The sequence below is a fragment of the Sebastes fasciatus genome, chromosome 19 (assembly GCF_043250625.1).
Source record: "Sebastes fasciatus isolate fSebFas1 chromosome 19, fSebFas1.pri, whole genome shotgun sequence".
Taxonomy (NCBI): Eukaryota; Metazoa; Chordata; class Actinopteri; order Perciformes; family Sebastidae; genus Sebastes; species Sebastes fasciatus.
The window spans coordinates 10,426,919-10,453,217 of record NC_133813.1 but is presented as its reverse complement, the minus strand read 5'-3'; the positions used below and the strand labels follow the sequence as shown (position 1 = coordinate 10,453,217).

The 26,299-nt window shown below is 38.2% G+C and overlaps 2 protein-coding genes across 3 annotated transcripts; both read left to right on the top strand.

Annotated features, from left to right (window-relative positions):
- The first annotated feature begins 653 nt into the window (after window positions 1–653).
- On the top strand, window positions 654–17,647 carry LOC141757518 (ectonucleoside triphosphate diphosphohydrolase 2-like). 2 transcript variants are annotated; one of them, XM_074618046.1, is made up of 10 exons: window positions 654–809; window positions 948–1,099; window positions 7,176–7,293; window positions 9,519–9,669; window positions 12,932–13,091; window positions 13,897–14,124; window positions 14,946–15,215; window positions 15,798–15,917; window positions 16,457–16,570; window positions 16,664–17,647. In XM_074618046.1, the coding sequence occupies exons 1-10, from the start codon at window positions 764–766 to the stop codon at window positions 16,877–16,879; spliced, it is 1,575 nt and encodes a 524-aa protein (XP_074474147.1). In that variant the 5' UTR covers window positions 654–763; the 3' UTR covers window positions 16,880–17,647. The 2 variants fall into 2 exon arrangements, with proteins under 2 accessions (XP_074474147.1, XP_074474146.1); XM_074618045.1 differs by having other exon boundaries at window positions 16,436–16,570; window positions 16,664–17,646.
- A 4,116-nt stretch (window positions 17,648–21,763) lies between these two features.
- On the top strand, window positions 21,764–25,001 carry phpt1 (phosphohistidine phosphatase 1). The gene is made up of 3 exons (XM_074617794.1): window positions 21,764–22,149; window positions 24,157–24,284; window positions 24,520–25,001. The coding sequence occupies exons 1-3, from the start codon at window positions 21,984–21,986 to the stop codon at window positions 24,610–24,612; spliced, it is 387 nt and encodes a 128-aa protein (XP_074473895.1). The 5' UTR covers window positions 21,764–21,983; the 3' UTR covers window positions 24,613–25,001.
- Window positions 25,002–26,299: the final 1,298 nt, after the last annotated feature.

Genomic DNA, 26,299 nt, shown 5'->3' with positions numbered 1-26,299 from the left:
TTCTGTGCTTGTAGCCAGCTATAGACATACATTTTGGGAAAAGTGTCAACAAGTCTATTACAGTCTTTTTCCTAACAAGTGCCTTTAATTGTATTTAGTGTGACTACTCCTATGTCTGTAACCTGCTATTCATCTAGGTAAAAAATTATGTTTATTAAAATGTATGTAGAAAAAATACAACCTAAATAGTACATTAAAACAAATCAGTAAGATAATGTAAAAGAAAGGTGAAAAAATAATGTTTATTAAAATGTATGTAAAAAATACAACTTAAATAGTGCATTAAAACAAATCAGTAAGATAATGTAAAAGAAAGGTGAAAAAATAATGTTTATTAAAATGTATGTAAAAAATACAACTTAAATAGTGCATTAAAACAAATCAGTACGATCATTTAAAATAAAGGTGAAAAACAGCTATATAATGTATCTTTAAACAATAAATTAACTGTAAAATACTGTGAAATTAATTTAAAAAAAACAGTTCAAACTGTATTTTTCATTAACAGTACAAAGCTGTAAATTTCATCGACAGTATAATAATGTTAATTTTACAGTAACATAAAGGCAACCCTGCTGCCAGTTCTTTACTGTTATTTTACTGGGGAATTCTTAACAGTGTGGGATAAACAAGGAAGTGATTAGGCTGAGATACTACATGAGGGTTGAGTAACCACCGAGTGTGAATAAAAACATTTTCCCCTCCATGGCACCAGTATCCTTGGAGCTGTGAATTCATTCACTAAGCGAGGAGTTTCAGGCGCATGGAGGAGGAGGACTTGGCTGCACTCAGGAAGAACATAAATCCAGGTCATACTTTGCTATGTCAAGTGAAATGTAAAACAGGAGGCAGGCAGCAGGTGAAGCGTGAATGCAACATAGGCGGGCTGTGTTTTTTTAATGCCATCAGCCACTTCAACCACTCTTAAGTCTCATATTTCCATGCAGGCAGTGCACAGACTTTGCTGCGTCTCTCTGGCTCCATGGCTCAGCGCTCAGCTCACAACGTCGTGCCCATCTTGCTGCTGGTGTTCGGACTTGTTGCGATCCTGCTACTGACGATTCCCACCGAAGACGTCCTGGAGGCACCGGGGTTCATGGTAAGGTCGGTTCCGTTGGGTATATTTTTGGATCTGTTTGTCAGCAACATCTAGAGTAACCAAAGCTGTGCAGTGCTGCAGGTTTGCAGACATGGGAAGGGAAATATTGTGTTATTGTAAAAAAAAAAAAAATATGTGGCACTAAATAATTCTGTGGCATTAGATGGTGTTTAGTCTATTTCTTGTTAAGTTCACAATTGCATCATTTTTGTTTTTATATTCTCTGCTCAGCTGTTGAGCCTTAAATGTATGGAAGTCCAGGTGTAGCAATATTAAATTAAATACCAAAGTCAAATAGAATATTTTGTGGCAATATGTTAGGGTTGTGTATTGGCAAGAATCTGGCCATATGATATCATGATACAGGGTTACAATTCAATATATTGCGATGTTAAGTAAGATATATTGCGATTTTTTTAAAACTAATTTTAGGAAAACAGTCATAGTATAAAGGATGACAGAGTATTAGGGCCACATTGAGGGAAAACAAATCTGAGGTTTCAAGAATAAAGTCATAATATTATGAGAAAAAGGTCATAATTTTTCTGAGAAAAAAAGTCATAATATTATGAGAATAAAGTCATAACTTTACGAGAAAAAAAGTCTTAATATTATGAGAATAAAGTCATAACTTTACTAGAAAAAAAGTCTTAATATTACGAGAATAAAGTCATAACTTTACAAGAAAAAAAATCGTAATAGTATGAGAATAAAATCATAACTTGTTTACGAGAAAATAAGTCGTAATATGAGAATAAAGTCATAACTTTATGAGAAAAAAAGTCTTAATATTACGAGAATAAAGTCATAACTTTACAAGAAAAAAGTCTTAATATTACGAGAATAAAGTCATAACTTTATGAGAAAATAAATCGTAATATTATGAGAATAAAGTCATAACTTTACTAGAAAAAAAAGTTTTAATATTACGAGAATAAAGTCATAACTTAACGTAAAAAAAAAATCATTTCCTCATCCACAAAAGAGGCTGTTTCCCCATCAGTGTGGTTCTTTCTTCTGATTCTTTGGAAACGCAGGTTCTTGCACAATCTCTGATACTTATGACAATGTGGTGCTGGTGTGCCAAAAGATTAAGTATTTCCTTATTTGTGAAACCTTTACTGAAGTATAACTTCACAAGATGCTCCACGTTCCTCATTTTCACACAGGTGGCAGGCTGCTCTATTTCCCCTCTAAAATAACACGTAAAATTACTACTTTATAATATTATGACTTTATTCTCGTAATATTACAACTGTTTTCTCGTAAACCTATGACTTTATTCTCGAAATCTCAGATTTTTTTCCCCCTCAATGTGGCCCTAATACTCCGTTGTAATAAAGAACACCCCACAATATGCTTATGCAAAAAAATTTACTTTTTTATGCAATCAGAACAGTGGGATCTGCATTTGCATTTATCACAGTCCCTGTAACATCAACATCATGACACTACTTTGAGAGGGTACATACACTGAGAGGGCACATCTCTTTGCAAATGAAATAAAGTATTGACTAAGTTCATCTTTGTATGTAAACTATTAAATAAAAACTGATACTGTGTTTTTGAGAATCGATACAGTATCACAAAACATAATATTTTTTCAATATTTGCTTAAACCCCTACTATACCGTATGTGTGAATTGTTAGAGAGCCCAAGGTGTCATTGTTTAATAATTTGTACTCTCCATTTAATAATTCCTGGTCTGATTTCGTCAACCCCATCTCATTGGAAGGCGTATAAATAGCACAATATTTTAAGGACATTCTGCGTGTCATGATAACGCATTTAATGCCACACTGTTGCCGTGAAATGGTGGCGGTTTTGTTTAGACAACAAGACTATGGTAATGTCCACAGTTAGGTTTAGGTAACAACACCACTTAGTTAGGTTTAGGAAAAACATCATGGTTAGGCTTAAAAATAACTACGTAAACAAAGTAAAATAAGTAACACAAGTAGCCTACTGTTCAGAAGGTGCAGCAGTTTAACCCAAAAGCATCCCCTCACCAGCCCATGCATTGATCACATGCACGGACCAATAGCCTGTGGCTTGGCGCATGGTCTTCACATGATCAGAGAGTGCTGTTATTCCAATCACATTCTGCTCAGATCGCAAGCCTCATTTGTCCTCCAACTCAGCTCAGTATCAGTGTTGCACCTTTCTGGACTCTTTTCTATTTATTATTGATATGGTCTTTCCTGTGCGTCCATGAGAAATAAACACTATCCACACTATTCACAAAAGGATTTACAAACCATCATCAGTCAATAAATGAGTGGTATCTCAAAGAGATTGTGTGTGACCTGGACTAATTGATACATCATCATCATATTCATGTTCTTACCGGACAACCTGTGGAGATTGTAAATGACATTCATAGAACCATCATCTAAGGGTTCATTCACTCAGCATCACTAAGGTCACAAGTTTGGTACCCATTACACCAATGCCTATTTTACACCTACGGAATCGGAACCGATCCACCATAAGCAGTCTTTCTCACGTTTTATTCTACATCACTGTAGTGTAGTATATTTACATGGATGGGTTTACCTTGCAGTCAGTATAGACGTACAAATGACACGCCAAAAACAACAAAGGTGTTGTTATTGCACTCAGTCATACGCCATTTGGTGAGACCGGGCTTCATTTAGCAGGCTATACTTTGTCACCTTTATGCCAATTTGTCCTTCATGTTCACTTCACACTCTCGCTATGGATCGCTGCGATTTAATACGGTTTTATTTAGATCTTAGACTAAAACTTTGATGATACTGCAAGTGTCATCTGGTCCAAAAAAACCCGGCTTCAGGGTTCTGGAGCGCCTCATTAATGTCTTTGTCGTCATCTTTTTCAAACTTCCAGCTGACTGAATGTGTAACGCCAGAGGCGTTTGCTGTCAGAAATTATTAAACCAAGAGCATGAATCACTAAATCGTGCACACTAATTAAGTTTTATTCTCCATGATACCTCCTGGGGTATGTTACAGAGTATGAAACATTTTAATACGAACCAAAATACCTGCCTTGGAAGCACTGATTTGATGATTTGCAGGTCAAAAGACCTGTAAAATTTGGATGAAAAGAGAATATAAATCTCCAGGATACACATAATTATTGTTCCAACAGCATTTCAATAGTTATATATCAACGTGTAAGTAGCCTCGTTCATATGGAAATATAGCAATTTCAGTGACAATAGCATAACCAATTTTTGGTCTGGTTTTAACCTCATCAGTTTGACTTTTTTTTTACCTGCAAATCACCAATTCAGTGCCTACTGGATGCCAAAATTAAATCTGAAATTCAGACACAAAGTTGAAAAATATTATGTAGGCAACTCCAAAGAAACTCTATGAAATTAAATGTGAAATGGACTTTGCATAACCATCAGTAAAATATAATTTGTTACCTGTGAAAACTTGAAAATTATATCATATCTTCTTCTGTTTCTGTAGTTTATTACCACCGCCAAGAAGGTTACGTTTTCGGCTGCCCCATTTTCGTGAAACTTGGTGGAAGGGTCACTGGCCAAGAAAGAACCCATTAAAGCTGGAGTAGGCAGGTTGGAGCAAATATGATTAACAAAAGTTATTTTTATAAAACAGTCACTATATCCTGACAGTAGTGCATGAGACAGGAATTCTGGAAAAAATCATGTGTCTCTGTGTCCTCCGGTGTCCTCCCATCACGGGCTAGATTTTTTAAAGCCTGAAAACAGAGCCATGAGGAGGTGCAGAAGTCTAGTTATCTCTCAGAACACTTGAATTACAACATGCTGAAAGGTTATTATGGAATTTTTGTCCAAAGATGCCAAAAATATTCTGCCGACTGCAGGTTTACATTTTTGCAGCATATCTGAAGCATGGGGTGGATACAAAAATTATTTTCCACTTTCATTAACATTGCGAGATAGGGCGTTTGGACTTGGCGGAGGTTATCTGGCCTTCTAGTTATCTGTGTGTTTGGTTCCTGGCCACAGCTTAAGCTGTCACTCATCCCTCTCCTGCTGAAGATCAGCTGAGGACAGTGTGTTGCCTTTCACGAGACCGTCACCACAGATAACCTCATGGCTGAAACACTGAGAAACTGCTGCCTCATTGTTATGAAACAAATAATATTTACCTGTGGAGCGACCTGCTGATTTCAGAGACTGCCTTTTCAGAATGGAAATGAAGGTTTAAATGGCTTTGACATTCAGAGCAGGACTGCTGCACGTGATGTCAGCTCCAGCTTCTGTTCCCTCCACTCCCTCGGTTTTGTGTTAGCGGCTATATATCCCATTGTTCCTTTTTTAGTAAGTATAATGTAGCCGCCCTTTCACTCGTTATGAATGTAGTCGGCCAGTCACAAAAGAGGACACAAAGGGGGTTTTCTTACATTTTGCAGGGAGAGAGGTGCAACGGTTCCCATAGGGTGGATCAAATGAAAGGACAAAACAGATCATTAGAGCTGCTCTCTGCTCTCTGTGTTTGGCAAGTGTTGGAGCGAATCCTTACAACTCACTGCACAGCAATAATGAGAAAATATTATGAGCGATAACATGGACCGCTTCCTCATGATGTTGCTGTTCACCTGTTCTACTGATTTGAGAAGTTGTGTGTTTGCAAATGAGTATGGAATGATGTGTATGTGCGTCTATTGCTGCACATGGATTTATGTTTGTGTGTCTGTGAGGTCGCTTGTCATTGGATCGTCAGTCAAATCCCTTCTCGCATGGCTGGATTTCTACACATTCAGAGTGTTTTCCTTTCATTTAAGCAGAGATTAAAGTTGCTTAATATTCCACATGGCAGTGGAAGTGGAAGCACTGTCAGGGCAACAGGTTTTTCATCACAGTGAGTAGAGTAGACTAATGCATTTGAGGGAGTATTTTCTGCTAAACAACGCCGCGTAGAGAGGAGGCCGGAGTGGATAGGTGGGTCAAAAAACACCGGGCTTTTGCCCAGGAGACTGATGTTTGTATCCCGTGTGAAACCAGAAGTCAAAGTTGATTTATTTGTCACGTAACTTCCCTACTGAAGTTACGGCACTGGAGTTATTTTCACCCAAACCACGATTTTTTCCTAAACCTAACTAAGTCGTTTTGTTGCCTAAGCCTAACCAAGTCGATCTTTTCCTAAACCTAACTAAGTAGTTTTATTTTGAAAAGACTAGAGCGGAAATGTGCGTCACATGTTGCTGGACATTTGTAGGAAAACGCACAAAAAATACGTTGAAAGTCGTGCTGAGTGTCACCAAAAAAAAAAGAAATTTGTGTCTATGTACACAAATCAAATTGATTAAATTTTGTGACTATTTCACAAAGTGCCTAGAGACTGTGTTGGAAAACTTCACCCCCCAAATGAACATTTGGATATCAATTACTCACCCCGTGTTACCTTGAATTCTTGATGAAAACTTTGTTTTTCTCGCATGCCTCCACGGTGAACAAAGAATCAAAAAACGGAGAAAAGTATTGATCGATTGGACAAAGCTTTAGAAAAATGGTGGGAGACTGAAGAGAACAAACTGAAATTTGTAAATCCAGTATATACAACACCAAAGTCGTACATCAAAACCGTAATCAGCAATGTCATTTAGATTGAAAATGTAAAGAGCAAAGATGTAAAGACTGTGATCACATGGAGAAACATTTTCAATATGCTCCCTGCTTTAGAGCTAACATCAATAAGGTTAATGTGAATATTTTTAAGTCCAAAAAAGTTTGTCAACTTTGATTTTTATCTTTTGATACAATTTGTGAAATAAAATTGTTTTTGAAAACCTTTCCTGTCACACAGAGGAAGAGCTGTGCAATAAAAATTAAAAACAAATGTTTATAGATGGAGTAAAAATGGAGCACAATCAGTTTCTGTCCAACACAAATATGTACTTGTGTAAAATAACACCATGAGGTCTACCTTTGAAGAGCAGCATCACTAGTTAACCTCGTCTGCAGCCAAATGCCTTCCAGATGCCAAAACTCCACTAAATGTCTTTCATGCTCCTGTGTCTTGTTAACTGGACGCCCCTTTTCAAGGCTGTCACTCTTTTGATGTTTTTCTTCTCTCTTCCTGTTGCTCTTTCTAGTATGGGATTGTCTTGGATGCTGGATCTTCGCACACAGCTTCGTATATATACAAGTGGCCAGCAGACAAGCAAAATGGCACGGGGGTGGTCACCCAGCACACTGAATGTCATGTTAAAGGTAAGTTTTAGCACTTTATCCAACAAAAAACAAAGAACAACATGTGTTTGTTTTGCATATATACTGTATATTACTTTCTTTCCTCAGAGGATAGCGTCTGTAGTCAGCTCAGATTCACAACAGTTACAACACATTCACAACAGCCAGAAGCACCTTAATATTTCTTCAGGCCTCTGGGCTACGGACGTTTTGAAGACCCTTCCCTCCCTTCACAATATGCCACATCAACATTAATTCAGAACCCCCGTCAATGGACAGCGACTGATAGGAAGTCCCCTCCTGAAGTAAAGACAAAGCTAGGTTATCAGCCAAGTAGGCCTGTGTGCACAGCGGCAACACAGCGGTAAAGAACTGGTATGAAAGCTGGTATAAAACTGGCTCAGGTAACCGCCCCCAGAATAAGCTGTGGGAGTGGTATGACATTTTTTTATGGACGTTTTTTTACGCCCTTGGAAGCCTTTGTTACTGTAATTAAAGTGTCCCACTTGTAAATAATTTCCATGTCCAAGATCCAACATCCAAGTCGTAATTAGGATGAATAAAGTCTGTTGTTCAAGGTAACTGATGTAAGTTGTTATCGTGCTATATTAACCATTGCACAGTATTTTTATCCCTTACATGACCAACTGTGCAATCATACATCTGTTTTGAGTTGGCCAATGAATGTTTGCAAATTGTAAATATTTTGAATCTTTACCATCTCTGCTTTCCATCCCACATTAGCTACAAACATTTCAGCCTCAGAGTGTGAATTTTTAATATTCAAAACACAGTTTTTTTTGGTGGAATATACCTTTAATCTTGTGAAAGTGAAACTATAACAGGAATATGCACACGATATGACCCCTCCGCCCCTCTTGTTATGTTCACCTGTGGGTGAGATGTGAAGTAATGCTGGCTGTTTCCTGCGAATTCATGATATTATCACAACACAGCAAGTGAAGCAAATCTTTATCTCGGGCAATGGTGAATCAGGAGTGAGTCAGAGTTGAGCTCTGTGCTTTGCCACCCTTGTCCTGCCAAAGGGTCTTTATGTTTCTTGGCTTGGATAAACAAATGTTGTTTTTTTTTCAATTAGTCATGAACATGGTGTTGACATGTCATGTTTCATAGTTGTGAAAATGTCACAGACAGAAGTGAACTTTGATCCTTAGATGGATGTCCGAGAATGACAACTGTGGGAGTGGTTTGGAAAGATAAAAAGAGATAGATAGATAGATAGATAGATAGATAGATAGATAGATAGATAGATAGATAGATAGATAGATAGATAGATAGATAGATGCACTTTTTTTAATTTGAAAGACATCCATCTAAGGATCAAAGTTCACTTCTAACTGTGGCATTTCCACAATTATGACACATGACATGAGTATAAACACCATGTGCATGACTAATTGGAAAGAAAAAAAACATTTGTTTATCCAAGCCAAGAAAAATAAAGACCCTTTGGCAGGACAGGGGTGGTAAAGGACAGAGCTCAACTCTGACTCACTCCTGATTCACCATTGCCTGAGATATTAATAATTAAGGGGAGACACCCTAGGCAATAAACATTGTTTTCATGCACGGGTCAATTTCGACATTTGGGTCTATTTTGCTTCCATAAGATGTCTTCTTTAAGATTAGTGGAAAGAAAAATATCCAAAATACACATTTAGGTGTTTATTTTACTACACTTTGTCTATTTGAGTCTGTAGATTTCTCCTAAATTCATCAAAAGTTAGCATCGGATAATGCCTCATTTGACGTTTGACGTTTGAGTCTAATATGTCAACAAAATGAAACAATAATTTTAAACCTGGCTTTATCCAATATTCAGATTTCTGTTCAGGAAGTGTATGCAAATTAACACACATTTAATAAGATAATGCCTCATTTGCATATTTAAACATACATTTTCAGAAAACTTGTAATACAAAAAAATATTGTCTCAATGTAAGTAATCACCTGGGGAAGTTTCATGGTGATATCTATTAGTTATTTTTTTACCCTATTCACCTGTAGTGTAGTGCATTTGTTGTCATCACAGTGACTTCTGTTGATTCCTCACAGTTGATCATCATGCAGTTGCTTTTCCAGGTAACTGGGTAATCTCTATTGTTGTGGGTGTGTTGGGTTTACATCACAATGCGGGTGTGTTCCACAACAGTAAGAACACAAGAACAAGACTCTACATGTCGATCACGTAATCAGATGTTTTTGTTAATCACTCGCTCACCCAGGCGGAGGGATCTCCTCCTATGCGGGCCAGATAGGAGCAGCCGGGCAGAGTTTAGAGGCCTGTCTGAACCAGGCCGTGAAGGACATCCCCAAAGAAAGACACCAGCTCACACCTGTGTACCTGGGAGCCACAGCTGGCATGAGGCTTCTGCAGTGAGTCAGTGTTTGTGTGTGTGTGTGTGTGTGTGTGTGTGACCAGACTGTCTCTGTCTGTGTTTATTTTGGTTTTGTTTCGATGTGACTAAACTTAATCTCCATTGTAGTTCTATGAATGTAAGACTGTCCCACGCTAATCCATTTATATAGTGTAATAATAATGAAACACAACGTTCATCTACAATAAAGTGCTCTTCAAAACATAATTATGCACCTTATGCAATATAAAACCTGTTATATGCAGACATTCAGACCCTGAGGAATCATACCGACATGTTCTGACTAAGTGAACTTGCATATGTTATTTTATATAACATAGATTATGTCGGTAGCCTGTGTCTGTTAAGCCCTGCAGGTACTCATCCTTTCTTTACTTATTTACGTGAGGGAATACAAACATATATTGCCTGTCCTCCAACACATATGAACTTAACAGACCACTGTAAGTTGGTGCGTCTTGATTGTCCCGCCTTTAGAAGTTGTTCAGTCGAACCATCCATCCATCCATCCATCTATCCATCCATTATCTGTAACCACTGATCCTATTCAGGTCTGGACAGGTCGCCTAACTATCACAGGTCTGACACATAGAGACAGACAACCATTCAAGCTCACATTCACACCAGTCAACAATGAACCTAACCTGCATGTCTTTGGACTGTGGGAGGAAACCGGAGAACCACAACTAGAGTGGAGATGCTGGCATCATATGAAACTAAAAAAACAAAGGAATCCATTGATACCAACCATGCACTAGCTTGTCGTGAAGGAGGCTAAACAACGCTCCAAATTTAAGCTACATTTTGGCGAGGAAAAACTGCCATGGCCATATTCAAAGGGGTCCTTGACCTCTGACCTCTGAATGACAATGGTTCTATGGGTACCAACGAGTCTCCACTTTACAGATATATGTGTCTCGGATGCAGTGACACAAAATGGAGCCGTTTTTTAAACGAAAAAGTGATTTTAGAGACAACTCTGCAACAGTGACCCTGAATTCTTTGGATTCATATTGGCAGACAGTGATGGGTGAGGGTGAGCTGAATATTTATGTGGGTCATTACACCTGACAGTGGCATAATACATATTTATAGCCCAGTTTGTTATTTATTTGGGCTCCTCGGAAATGTTTTGACAATCAGAAGTGGGCCTCAAGAATACAAAATGCTGAGCACCCCTGCTGCTGTAAACAGAAGTGGACTAGTGTGAGGTTTGCTGTCTTGTCAAGACATTTCGAGTAAGACTGTTTGACTGCATGGCGCTTTGAGAGTAGAGGTGTTGACAGAGCACTCAGACATGGTCAACATCCCTACATGTTGGCTCTGACTTCATGCGATAACGCAGCAAAAACAGAAGCCCGATCACTCAGTCGGAGGTGAACATGTAAATCATTAGCTTAGTGCACACATAAGCTACACAAAAGCTGCAGTGTGAAATGAGAGGCAAGACACAGCCTGCCTATTTCTATCTGTCTCGAAACAATTTGGGGTTGGGCCTGTAAAAGAAATTTCAAACACCGGACTGGACGGGTAAACCGTATTTTACCAAAGGTGACGCACTTCACTCAGCAGCCGCTCCATGACACTCTAACACTCCGCATTTCTGCAGACTTTGCCTGAGGGAATTACCCACAATTCATAGCGTTTTGATGCTAAACACAGAGTTATCATGGTTACCAAGGGAAGCCTGGAGTTGTAAAAAAAAAAAAAGAAAAAAAAAAAGGAGAATGGCACATGGGTGTTCAGCCAGACATACTTAAATTGACACAGAAACATTAACATGAAGGATTTAAGACGGTACATTAAAAACACATGAAATCAGAGGAATGCAAGCATTGGACTATATTACACACCTGGTTTATTCATCAATAATTTCTTTTTATTTTGCTTAATGAAGTTTGACAAAAACAAGTAAATAGATTATTTTTGGCAGTTACCTCGTTCAAAGACGTTCAAATAGGCAGTAAAATACGTAAAATAAAAACCCACAATTGGTGTTATCAAGGTAACAAGATATAAATATAAGGGTTTATTCACCTATCAAAACTCACATTACAAAGTGCTTTATAACAAACAAATAAAACACAACAATAATCATAATCCATCAATGAGAAAGAGGGATAAACCTAAAACACTGAACGACTACACTGCAACCTCTTCTTCGATTCTCCGATCATTTGCACAGTGCAAATCAATAGTTAAGAAAAACTTTTGAAAGATTATAGGAAAGCCTTTCGATATGGATAAGTCTTTAAGCGTGATTTAAAACAAGATGCTGATGTCGCAAACCAGAGTTCCTTAGGCAGGTTGTTCGACAGCCGAGGAGCTCGAACAGCAAACGTCTCAGAGTAAGATCATTAAAATTGGGATGATATGTTCTCTTTTCTTGACTTTTGTTAGAAGTCTCGCTGCTGCATTTTGCATACTTTTGAAGTCTATTTTTTTATTTCTTATATATATATATATATATATATATTATACCCATTAAAAGACCATTGCAATAATCCAACCGTGAAGAAATAAAAGCATGAATGATAGTTTGTAGTTTGTAGTAGATAGTTTTGATAGTCTGGCAACGACGTACATGAAACCTGCCTTGGCGGAGGTCTGCACATGTCATAATGACAAATTATGGCTCAGTTTAAACTTGTACACCGAATTGGCCCGGCAAAATCAGAAATAGACTTAACATCCCTTTGCACTCATAAAATGTTAGTAGTATGTAACACCATACAATGTACATGAATTAACTAATTTAACTGTTGTTAACACGCTCTCAGGCCTTTTCTTACTCTGCTGCTCAGAGAAATCTTTGTTGATTTATCTGATAGATATGTTCGTAGGATTTGGGCACAAAATCTGGGACAGTCTTAAAGTTTTTCATATGATAAATATATGAATTGTTGACTGCAAAGGAGGATTTGGATTAAACAATTCAAAAGATAGAAACTATTTACAGATCAAAAGATGCAAGTGTAGAAGCTGTCTGTCTGGGACGGGTCCACTTCAAGGCTTTTGCGGAGTCTTGTCGTCTGGTTGAAATTGTCGTCAGGCTGCTGCATCTGGTCCTACTGACAAACATGTGTAATTGATTTCACTCCATGAAACCTTCAAAAGACTAAGCCCTTAAGGTCAGTTGAATCTTTACAGTGTCAGATGTCAGGAATGCAACCAGACGTTTCTTGTGGCAGTAAAACAGTGAGTGATAACTGCAGCTGTAACACATTTAGTAAAAGAAGACTCTTGTTTCTCCCAACCAGCGACTCAAGCCCAGAGCTGTCAGCTCAGATTCTGCAGGAAGTGGGTCACAAAATCCAGTCCTACCCTTTCAGCTACCAGGGGGCGGCCATACTGAGCGGTCAAGATGAGGGCGCGTACGGCTGGGTCACCGTCAACTATCTCTTAGAGAACTTCATAAAGGTACCATAACTTATATGAAGTTTGTTTTTGTTGTCAGTATCTTAATCAACTATGATGACTAATTTAGAAATCACATCATGTACAGCAACAATAATGTCAAACAGCAGCTTGAATTAGAATCATTTACTAAGTCAGTCATTTAAAATATTTAAATTTTTGCACTTAAAGAGGACCTATTATCCCCACAGCACACCCCATCTCTGGACAGCTTCAAAAAACTCCTTAAAACCCATCTCTTCAACAAGGCCTATGGCCTCTAGCTACTGTTATGTTCTGTTTGTTGTGTCTATTATATCTATGTTAAGCATCCTTGGGTTTCTTGAAAGGCGCAATATAAATCCAAGTTATTATTATTATGCTTATTTTCAGGTGCATACTTGTATTTTGGGTTCCTACTAGAACATGTTTATATGCTTTAATGTTGAAAAAACACATTATTTTTCTCATACCGGCTGAATAATAGGGAGAATAACTCCCTTTGGTGTGGACTTTGGGCTTTTGTAACTTTGCAGACCTTTTACATGCACAAAAAACTACATTAAAGGAAAGGGAAAAAAACTCAAAAGCACAATAGGTCTGCTTTGATTGTTGCAAAGGTTATCTGACTGGGTGTGTTTGTCTCTTTAAAGCTCATTCAGAGGTTGACTGATGACACATAGTGCAACACTAATGATCATATATCAGTATTCCCTCCGATGCTTGTTATCAGCATGTGTGTGAAACAGACAGCTGTTCTGAAGATAATGACTAGAAAAAAAAAAGCCCATTGTGTTCTGCTTCTGTTTCCCTTATTATTTCTCCGCAGTATGGTTTCGTGGGGCGCTGGTTCAGCCCCGGCAGGCCCACGGTGGGAGCGCTTGATTTCGGCGGGGCGTCCACCCAGATAACATTTGCCACTCAGGAGGAAGTAGAGGACAAACACGACATGATAAAGCTGCGTCTTTATGGCCAGGAGTACTCTCTGTATACACACAGCTTCCTGTGCTACGGGCAGGACCAGTTCCTCAAGAGACTGCTGGCTCATATAGTGAAGGTAGTGTAACACGACACGCTCACTATAGCTGAATCTGGTAGTTATTTTGTCATCATATAGGCAGCGACAACACTTGTCACACATAGCATAAACAGATATTTTTTTATAAAGACCCCTTCAATTTGGTGATCAAAGAATTGTGACCAACATAGTTACTGAGCAAAAGTGAACGTATCCCCTCTGGTGGACAAAAGTATGTTTACTGCAGTAGCAGGTTACTACTATTCACCAACAGATCATACCGATATATCTGTGATAAACTAAATAATCCCAATAAAATCAGCCAATATTGGTCAAGAAGCTTCTTCAGTTCTGGCTGAATGGTAGTGGAAAGAGGAGAAGAGGAGAAAGGGAGGAGTGAAAGAGGCCATCTATGCCAAAGTAGAGAAGCTATCACTCACCAGAGGAGGAGGCCTAAGGCATCACCCATCATCCACCTACAATGCTGTCCTGGCATCCCTGCCCAGGAGATTAAACAACCATTCATACTTGACCTCACTGGACAGTCATTCGCACTAGGCTTCAGCTGACTCTAACGAACCATAACTACTGTCGTCACACCTAGGAGCACCAATGTACTGAGTGGTTTCTATTTTCCTGCTAATGACCCCACAGAGGTTAAATTCCTGGGTTCCCCTACCATTCAGCCAGAACTGAAGAAGCTTCTTGGATGAGAATTGAAACGTCTTCAAGAATCTAAACCAAGTCCAGTTGCTGCTGATTTAACCCTTACTCTGATATAATTCTAATAGTATTTTTAATGGGTTTGTTAAGGCAGTGTATCATATCAGTCTCTATGTCGCTCTCTCTCTCTCTCTCAGTCTCAGGGTTACTCCGGGTCAGTCACTCACCCCTGCTATCCTGCAGGCTGCAATAGAACAGTAAAGTTGAGCAGCATATTCGACTCTCCGTGTACAGAAAAGTACAGACCCAGCTCCTACGACTCCGAGGCCTCTCTGACAGTACAGGGCGGCGGACATTACGAACGCTGTCTGAGCACCGTGTCCGAGATCTTCTCCTTCGACAGCTGCCCCTACTCCCAGTGCTCCTTCGACAAAGTCTTCCAGCCAAATGTCACCGGTAGCTTCATGGTAAGAACGGCTGTTGTACACACTGGTAGCATCATAGACTAAAAGTCAGGCGTGCACACAACGGGGTGCAGACACAGTGATGCTTACAAACTGAGCATTTTTTGCCATTTTCTGAACCACAGACAGCCATAGTGTGTTCTATCAAAGATTATATACATAGCCAACATAACTGTAAGCTATAGCACACAAACCAAAAAATATATAGACCCTTATATTTGGATCAGCAGTTATTTGAAACTGTATACTTTAAATGGAAACCTATGAGCAGAATGGACAATCTTTCCTTCAGTAAAAGTAGCAACGCCACAAAATAAGAATATCCTGTTACAAATAGAAGTCTTTCATTCAAAATAAACTTAGGTAAAAACATTTGCAGCAAAAAATATAATCAATTAAAATTTTCACAGTAGCTTACACACTACAATAAGCACAATAAGGCATCAAAGTGCTAAGAAAAACATAGAAACATAGGCTATACATATTATTTATTATGTTCTTTTTCTCTCACAGGTAAATTATTTTCCATGTGCTATTAATTGCTGCAGTCTGAGTCTTGTATTTTGTCCTCTTTCTATGCATCAGGCGTTCTCTGCATTCTTCTACGTGCACACCTTCCTGCAGCGTACCACCAGCATCACCGCGAGCACTCCTTCACAACTGGAGGAGGCATCCAAAAGTGTGTGCGGGATGACTTTCAAACAAGTAGGCTAATGCTTTTTTCAAATTCTCTTCCATTTATTTATGATATGTCATATGTGTCTGTGTATGTGTGGAGTTTATGTGTGGTTTATAACCAAATACCTGCAAAACTATCGACATTTCCCATCAGCCGGTCAACTGGTGGAGTCAGGAGGGTGGCACCCTACTAGGTGCCCCCATGTTTGAAAAAAACGCAGCAAAAGTGCTCTCTTGGATGCCCCTATGGTGGATAAAACATGACAAAGTGCCTCTAGGGTGCTCTTCCAGTGGAGAAAACGAGATGCAGTGCATTAATGGATAACCTTAACATGGAGAAAACATGATGCAGTGCCATATAGGCTGCCCTACATGCTAGAAAACTTTCTGTGTGCTGGTGCCTTTATAATTTTTTTCGCACCTGCCCCTCAGACAGCCTGAGTCCGCCACTGGTACCACATATACATTTTGGCAGATTAGAGTCATTTTTAATGTTATTTGTTGTATTCTGCAACATTGTGACACAGTATTGGTTTTTGTTCCAGATGCTGCTTCTTGCTCCACAGCAAAAGTCTCGTCTGCAGGACTACTGTGCTATATCTGTGTTCGTTAAGATTCTCATGTTGAGAGGATACGGCTTTGACGAGACGTCGTTCCCACGCATTTCCTTCCAGAAGAAGGTGAGAACTTCATCGTCATTTTACAAAAAAAGTATATCCTAAAGACCCATTTTCCACTAACTCGCTGTAATCACTTGTTGCTAATCCTCACAGGCGGGGGACACCTCGGTGGGTTGGGCTCTGGGCTACATGCTGAATCTGACCAGTTTGCTGCCGGCAGAGACAGTTGGGATGAAGAAGGCCCTGACCCCGGGAGCGTGGGGAACGCTTCTCTTTCTCTTTGTCCTCCTGCTCGCCGCGGTCCTGGTCTTCATCTTACTCCGAGCTTGCGATAGGAAGAAGAAAGGAGGCAGTGAAAGCCCCATCTAGATACTGTAACAGCATACAGTGCAGTTAGAAAACAGTTAATAGGTTTTTGCTTGTGTTGGCTCTGTACTCCGGCACATTGGATCTGAAATTAAACTATGGGGTTAAAGAGCTGAATGTGAGCGTTATTTAAAGGGATTGTTTGTAACTTTATAAGCGTATAAATGTAGCGTGTGGCCGCCGTCTCTCCTCCTCTGCCTGCCTGCCTTCACTCAGACAGCGCGCGCGTTCTCGCGTACTCGCTCCACCTCTAGACGTGAACGCGCGCTCACCCCACACTGCAGAAGAGTTAGTTTAGCTCTGAGAATATCTAGTGAATGTACAGGGGACGTTTGTGCAAAAAAATAACTGCTGCAGCTCCTCCAGACCAACAGAGGTTTCTCGTGTCTTGTGAAGTGACGGGGCTCCGCAAACAAGTTACGTTACCGTCTCGTTACCGATCGGGTGCCGGTGTCTCCCTGCTCCGCTCGCAGCCGGAGAGAGCAGGGAGACACGCTGCGGAGCCCCGCTGAGGCAGGAAAGGCCAACACTAGGATCAGATCTAAATCATGTTCATGGAGAGACCTTCTTCTGGTCAGCTAACATTACTGCCAAGCAGATGAAATATAGAGTGATATTGTGGTTTTAGCTGACGTGTGTCGCCTCACTGTTTTGAGCGATGCTCGTTCATGTCTATTAAGAGCGAGCACAAGCGCGAGCCCGACGCTGACTTTCGTTGATTTCACGGCCACAGGTGTCGCTGTTAACAAGCAATTCTGAAAGTTACAAATAGTCCCTTTAAATGTCCAGTGTGTAGGATTCAGGGGGATTTACCGTCAACTGTATATAAAGATGGATGACACCGTAGTTCTATGCTTGGAAAGGGAGGGGTGAGCGGAGGGGTATTCGGTTGGTTGCAATCTGCAACCTTACCGCTAGATGGCGCTAAATCCTACACACTGCTCCTTTAAGGGTGTTCACATTATAATGGGTGAACAACATAGGAACTGTTTCCCTTTTTATACATAGTGCCCCAATTTTATTAAACTATTTTTACCTAAACATGGAGACTGCACTGAAGGCCTATATTCACTATGTTGACTCGTCCATTTACTCTCTGTCAACTAAAATTGTAGGACTGTATAAAAACAACTACAACTCCTCCTTTGACTTCACAGTTTTTATTCCATTTCAAATCTAATGTACTGAAGCACAGAGCCAACACCATGAAAAACATGTCACTGACCAAATACTGTCTGACTGCCCTGTACTGTATAGGTTTCAAAACATAGTACGCCCCTGGTGGCACAGGGGAGGTCTGAATGTAATTTTTATTCTTGAAAAGTCAAACCAATTTTTGATTGTATGGAATGTAAAAAATTCCAGCGTTTTTTTGTTGTTGTTGAAAGAATGACTGTACTCTGAAGCACTGAAGCACACTGTGGAGATAACTACCAGTTTGTTATGTAAGCAATCACTATTTTTATATTCAAAGATGTTTGTCAGGTAGCAGTTTTATTCACATTTTAGTCTGCCCACATTAACTTTAAATAATCAATAACATACAGATGTGGTGAACAGCAGGCATTTGCATGTTATAAACATTTGTTGAGAGAGATAAACTCCAGTCTCTGGAAACCTTAAAGCTGTTTGGATCAGCCTCTTCAAAAACTGACATTGTGAGCCAGATATGTTTTTTTATTATAGACACATTTTTTAAACTGTAAGGACAGAAAACCAATCATGGGATCTTCCAAAAAAGATCTAATGGTCCAACTTGTGTTTTCATAATACAAATCGACACCTGATAGAAAAGAGCTCTTGAATCACTCACATACACATTTTGTTTTCTTGATGCCTATTATAAAATGTAGGATGACACAGTAGTTTAAAGGGGACATATCATGCTCATTTCCATGTACATACTTGTATTTTGGGTTTCAGCTAGAACATGTTTACATGCTTTAATGTTCAAAAAACACATTATTTTTCTCCTACTGTCTGTCTGAATATATCTGTATTTGCTCTCTGTCTGAAACGCTCCGTTTTAGCGCCTGTCTCTTTAAGACCCCCTCCCTAAGAAGCCCAGTCTGCTCTGATTGGCTTGCGAGAAAAATATGGTGCACCTTTGCAAAGGTAGTTCTCAAGCTGTGGGCGATATATTCTAATGAGCCTGCATGTGACATAGGAAGGGGAGCCAAATCTGAATGGCTTGTTGAATCACATGTTTTCTGATCGCCAAAAAAAACTGACTGGGTTGTCTTATTTCACATGTTGTGGGTTGGTAGGCACTCCAGATACTCAAATGTATGTGCACAAGCACTGAAAAAAGTGAGTTTTTCATGATATGTTCAACTAGAATAACACACTCCCCATTGAAAATACATAAACGAATGATGCGTCATTAAATTACTGAACAAAACTTGCATCTAATCTGCCAAAAAAAAACACATTTACTCACAGACTTAATGTTTACCATTTGTCTTTTTTGACAGTAACACGTGTTTTAGTGTTGAATTCACCAATTTACTTACAATACAAATATAACTATGGTTTTGAAGTAGTGATCAGTTTTAGTTGACAGTGGTTGTTTTTGACGTATGTGATGTTCTTGTACTGCATTGTATTATATTTAAGGGACATGTTTTGCACCATAAACTCTATTTATGGGCCGCTTTGTTGGATTGGATTGAACACTACTGTATTTGTATTGCTTTTATTGTGGCAACCCCCTTTGCATTATAGGCTGAGGGGGAACATGAAAACAATGTAACCCTCTAAAAATCATTATCAAGAAGTTTGCTGCAGCATAAGACATTCCAATATGCACTCAGGTGTGCTGGCGTTAAACGCCACAGACAACGCTTGACATGTAGCGCTGCAAAACTTACATTTAGGAAGCAGCAATTCAGTGTCTGTGCGCCTTTTTGAAGAATTTGCAAGATAGCCCATGAATGTTGGATTATTCTTGTGGCATTAATACGTTTTTGCTAATATAAACAATTATACAATCCTGGTGAGGATTAGTGCAGTTTACTGTATGTGGCTTTTTCAACTCATTTAATCCATGTTAGAGGAAACAAGTGTGACTTTGTGAGATTTAACGGGTTTTATAAGCTACTTTACCAACATTTTCACTAGAATTAGCCACCTTTAATGCTTAGTTAATATTAAGTCATTGTGAATTTATATTTATCATGACATGTAATTACTTTCTGTGTGGTCACGTTGAATGTTTTACCCCAGATAACAAAATAAATGTTTTGTTTTTTCCTTTGTAAAAGGTGTCTACTGCATTCGCGTCCTTTCCATTCTGTCTGCGCTTTCTGTGTTGTGACTTGATTTTAATGTGGCATGGAAAATTCATGTTACAATAAAAATCGTTGAATTATTAGGTATTAAAAACAAAATGCTAAATAATTGTCTTTTAACAAATGTTTCCATTCAATTATGACATTAAATGTACATATAAAAAGGAAATACACACAACAATGTGTATTGTGTTTCACTTTATTTCTTTGTTTGCTTTTTATATCTTCCACATAAAACTAAATAAGTATATTAATTTCCACACATAAGTCTGTAGTCTTCCCTTCTTTCGTCTGCTCTGGACTGCAACTACCAGAATGCTTTGCGGCTAGTTCTGATTACTTCTGGTATAGTCGCATTGCCTTCAAAATAAAAGGGGATTTTTAAAAATTTTATTTCAGATAGTTTTACTGTAATGTGATTTCTAATGTAATATGCAGTTTATCGTCCCACCTACTCAGTGAACTCACAGATCACTAATTGGGGTCAGTATAATAATTACAATATCATAATATTGTACTATAATATGGAACAAATGAGTCAAAAAGGGTTTGTGATCAAGGTACAATACCTGGAACTGTAGATACTTGGTCAGCTTCGAAATGAGATGAGGAAAATCTGACATATTGAACACTGTAGGGTTTAACTAACTCCAGAAGATGGCAGTAGTGTAACATTAAGGATGCAAACTACCATTACAACCAGGGAATGAAATTAGCATTAGGTGAAAACTTCAGGTCACCTGCCACCATGGCAGACAGGTTTTCCTTATATTAAGAAATATTATTTTAAAAAAGCAATTCTAAAGCCTAAATTAAATATATGATGACACTTCATTTTACAGGTCAGCAAATTTCATGGTGATTAGGTGATAATTAGCAAGTAACCTATTTGAAATTTCTTTGGAATTTCTGCCAAATTACCCAAATATTTACCTCAAAATGTATTGAAAATTACTTAGTTATAAATATTATTTAATAATTCTATCATTTATCTATTTATCAGCTAATTACCATGAAATTTGCGGACCTGTAATTGAAGTGTTACCAAATATAGTCAAGGATTAAGGTTACATGATATATTCCATAATTCTACAGTCTGGTACCGCTGACTCAGTGTTTACAATTTTAAATAGCAAAAATCTATTGAAAATATTATTGAAAAAACATCTCCTAGCTCAACAACTCTCTGTGTCTGCTGATATTTAGCTAACATCAAATCATAAAAGGTTTAATGTTGGATAAATACAAAGTCCCGTTAATATTTATGGTAAAATAAGTTGTTGCTTGTTCTGTTTTTGTATGTTTTTGTATTTTGACATAATATGCTATGGTCAAACCACTAATGAATCATATTTACCACTATATTCTGTGAATAGCATTAACTTGAACCTATAGGGTCCTGTGTTGGGTCGTGTCTTGAATATTGTTGTGTTTTGTTGCTGTCGCTTTTGATGTTGTAGTCATTGTTGGTAAAGATTGTAATGTGATTGTGTACTGAGATGTAGCAGGTGAGGAAAAAGGTTAATTTCAGACCCTGGTTACAACCCAATAATCAGTATGTCTTTTATTTTGAAGGCTGTGCCCACCGGAAGTGTTTGTGTTGATGCTGCATGGCGGAACCAGACGAGACTTGTTGTGGTGTTTCAGTTATAAAGACTTCATGTTGGTCCATTTACGTCTAAAACAAGACACTATAAACGTGCTTCGGGAGCTGTTTCAGCTCTCTGTGTAGTCCAGACACGGAGCTGGTTGAGAGAACACGAGTATTTAGTCTGTTAGTTTGTCTGTTAGCAGTGTGTTCAGTGAGCAGTCTGGAGATGTGCACACAGACCAGGGCGGCGGCTCTGATGGCCAATATCCCCCGAACAGACATCGACCCGTCCGGCGTCTTCAAGTACGTCCTCATCAGAGTGCACAGCAAAGAGCCGGGAGACGACGCAGAGATAGATATAGTCCGAGGATACGGCTGGGCTGAGTTTCATGGTGAGTCATGAAGTTCATGTTCAAACTGTGAATGTGATCACTGAATGATGTAGGATTTTACTTAAAAGTAGCCTATAAAATTAATGAGATTTGTTCAAAAGTGTCCCTTTGTTGCCATCTAGATCAGGGGTCAGCAACCTTTACTATCAAAAGAGCCAAAAAAACAAAACAAAGGAAAATCTGTCTGGAGCTGCAAAACATTTGAGCATTGTGATGAAGATAACACAGTTTATAGTCTAAGTATATAGTATATAAGTCTAATACAGTGAGGGCCAAAGAGCAAATGTACTACAGAGTATTAGGACCACATTGAGGGGAAAACAATTTGAGATTTAGAGAATATAGTCATAATATTACGAGAAAAAAGCCATATTACGAGAATGAAGTCATAACTTAACGTGAAAAGTCGCAATATTACGAGAAAAGAAGTCGTAACATTACGAGAATAAAGTCATAACAACAACAAAACTACAACTTCTTTAGGTTTAGGCAACAAAACTACAACTTCTTTTGGTTTAGGCAACACAACTACAATTTCTTTAGGTTAAGGCAATAAAACTACAACTTCTTTAGGTTAAGGCAATAAAACTACAACTTCTTTAGGTTAAGGCAATAAAACTACAACTTCTTTAGATTTAGGCGATAAAACTACATCTTCTTTAGGTTTAGGCAATAAAACTACAACTTCTTTAGGTTTAGGCGATAAAACTACATCTTCTTTAGGTTTAGGCAACACAACTACAACTTCTTTAGGTTTAGGCAATAAAACTACATCTTCTTTAGGTTTAGGCAATAAAACTACAACTTCTTTAGGTTTAGGCGATAAAACTACATCTTCTTTAGGTTTAGGCAACACAACTACAACTTCTTTAGGTTTAGGCAATAAAACTACGTCTTCTTTAGGTTTAGGCAATAAAACTACATCTTTAGGTTTAGGCAATAAAACTACAACTTCTTTAGGTTTAGGCGATAAAACTACATCTTCTTTAGGTTTAGGCAACACAACTACAACTTCTTTAGGTTTAGGCAATAAAACTACGTCTTCTTTAGGTTTAGGCAACACAACTACATCTTCTTTAGGTTTAGGCAATACAACTACAACTTCTTTTGGTTTAGGCAATAAAACTACAACTTCTTTAGGTTTAGGCGATAAAACTACATCTTCTTTAGGTTTAGGCAACACAACTACAACTTCTTTAGGTTTAGGCAACAAAACTACAACTTCTTTAGGTTTAGGCAACAAAACTACAACTTCTTTTGGTTTAGGCAACACAACTACAATTTCTTTAGGTTTAGGCAATAAAACTACAACTTCTTTAGGTTAAGGCAATAAAACTACAACTTCTTTAGGTTTAGGCGATAAAACTACATCTTCTTTAGGTTTAGGCAACACAACTACAACTTCTTTAGGTTTAGGCAATAAAACTACGTCTTCTTTAGGTTTAGGCAACACAACTACATCTTCTTTAGGTTTAGGCAATAAAACTACAACTTTTGGTTTAGGCAATAAAACTACAACTTATTTAGGTTTAGGCGATAAAACTACATCTTCTTTAGGTTTAGGCAACACAACTACAACTTCTTTAGGTTTAGGCAATAAAACTACGTCTTCTTTAGGTTTAGGCAACAAAACTACATCTTTAGGTTTAGGCAATAAAACTACAACTTCTTTAGGTTTATGCAACAAAACTACAATTTCTTTAGGTTTAGGCAATAAAACTACAACTTCTTTACGAGAATAAAGTCATAACTTTACGAGAAAAAAAGTCGTAATATTACGAGAATAAAGTCATAACTTTACGAGAACCAGTATCTAGAGATCCATGGGAAAAGAAAAGTGATAGGATCCTAAATAATTTTATCTATGGTCGCAGTTAAACAATTATTGTGCTTATCGATTAATCTGCTGTTTATTTTCTAGATTTTATCGATTAATCGTTTGGTCTATAAAATGTCAGAAAATTGTAAAAAATGCATTGCTCACCCATCTTATGCCTTGTCTTGCAGCTGATATCTATGATAAGGTTTCTGAGGAGCTGGAAAAGGACGGCCACCTGGACTGTGAGTGTATTGGAGGAGGGAGGATAAATCACAATCCCCAGGCCAAGAAGATCCACGTCTACGGATACTCCATAGTAAGAGAATTCTGCTGAATAAAAACAATGCCAGTACATAGAGTAAAAGTGCCGTAAAACCAAAACTCTGAGCTGAAAGAGGCTAGAAAGCTCCATATTGCTGCAGAGTTAATTAATGATGGGTTTGTCACTAGGAGCGATCCCTTTCACTTTATCATCAGTGTTAAATATTGATTATTTGAGCTTGTTTGTCTGATGCTAATGGAACATTGATGTGGTATTTTTTTCGTTACAGGGATTTGGAAGAGCGAACCACGCAATAGCTACTGAGAAACTGAAGGCTCAGTATCCAGACTATGAGGTGACCTGGGACGATGAAGGATACTGAACTGAACTAAGATTAGCCTCTGTTGGGCGCCCTTTCTCCTGGACTGACATGGCACTTTCCCCCTCATGCGAACGCAGGGCATGTCATTAAGAACCACACAGAGTTTGATAAGAAGCTTTTTGATACCACATTGATAATCCAAGACTGACATACAGCGACAAGTCTTTTTTTTGGGCTTATTTTATTTTCAATTTGAGTAAAGAAATGGTAAACAATGTTGTTTTACTTTATTTGGGTCTAAAACTAATGCATGATTATCTTCAGTAGTGTGAACTCTCATCTGGAATTATCGAATAGATAACCGGTCATGACATACAGTCACTCAGACTTGTTTTAGAGTCACATAGCCTCTTAAATTTGACCTAATCATTAAGATCTATTGGAAATTGCTTTGTCGTGATGTATGTTTCATAAATGTTTCTTGAAATCTGCTTTTAAAAGGATAGTTTTGGTGTTTTAAAGTGGGGTTGTATGAGGTACTTATCCATAGTCAGTGTATTACCTACAGTACATGACAGTTGGCACACTCTTAATTTGGAGAAGCAGACAGGAGTACCAGCACAGCAATGTACTGCTGTGAACGGGGCCGGCAGCAAAATGTATTTTAGCACCTAAAAGAAAGGCTCACCTAAAAATATCAGTATTGGTTTAAGTATACGCTATATTTAGAATATTTTCACCGCTTTACTTTGCTGTCAGATCACGCTCTCTGACGGGAAACTGAAGCCGCTGTATCCATCTATCTGTTGTGCGAGTTAAAATGACTGTTTTTTTCAATGGAGTCTTGTTGCTTTGGCGAGAGAATAGATAACGGCTTAAGTTCCCTGTCGGAAACATAGACTGTATAGCCGTCTCACGGCAAGGTAATCCAGCAAAAATATTCTAAATATAGCGTCCACTTAAACAAATATTGATATTTTTTTTTAGGTGGCTGAAATACGTTTTGCTGCTGCCCCTGTCCACAGCAGTACATTGCTTTGCTCCCGTGCTGGTACTCCTGTCTGTTTTTACAAACTGGGGGCACGTCGACTGTCATCTACTGTAGGTAATACACTGACTATGGATAAGTACTTCATACAATCCCACTTCAAAACACTCCAACTATCCCTCTAAGTTGTGTGCATACTGTGATTCTTCTGTTATAGAGCAGAAACTTGAAAACGCCCGCCCATAACATTACTTATCTTACTTTTGGCTAACAGCCGTTGTATTCCTGCCAGCCACTGACAGGACTGTAAACTGCTGATGAATTATGTGGCCTTAATGTGGGTAGATAAGATAAAATGAACTTGATGATCTTCCAAGATTACAATGTGCTGAAGTATTTTGAAATAATGACATACTGGTAATTTTGCTAATGAGAGGATACTACTGTAGATATGCTGTTGACCTAGTATTTCAGGTATTTAGTATTTTAAACCTGCATTTTTAGTATTTTTTCATATTTTTTTTTCTGTTTGTGGATATATATATATATATATATATATATAATGGCATAACATTAAATGTACCATATTAAAAACATTGAATAATCAAAAGTTGTTTTATTTAGTAGAAAATAGTACATTTTAATTTCATCATTCGTTTTTAGAAAATTATTTGCCCTTAATTAGACTTTTATTTTAGTATCAAGTTACATAATTCTGTTCGGTAAGACCTCTGAGACTATGATATGTTAAAAGAATAT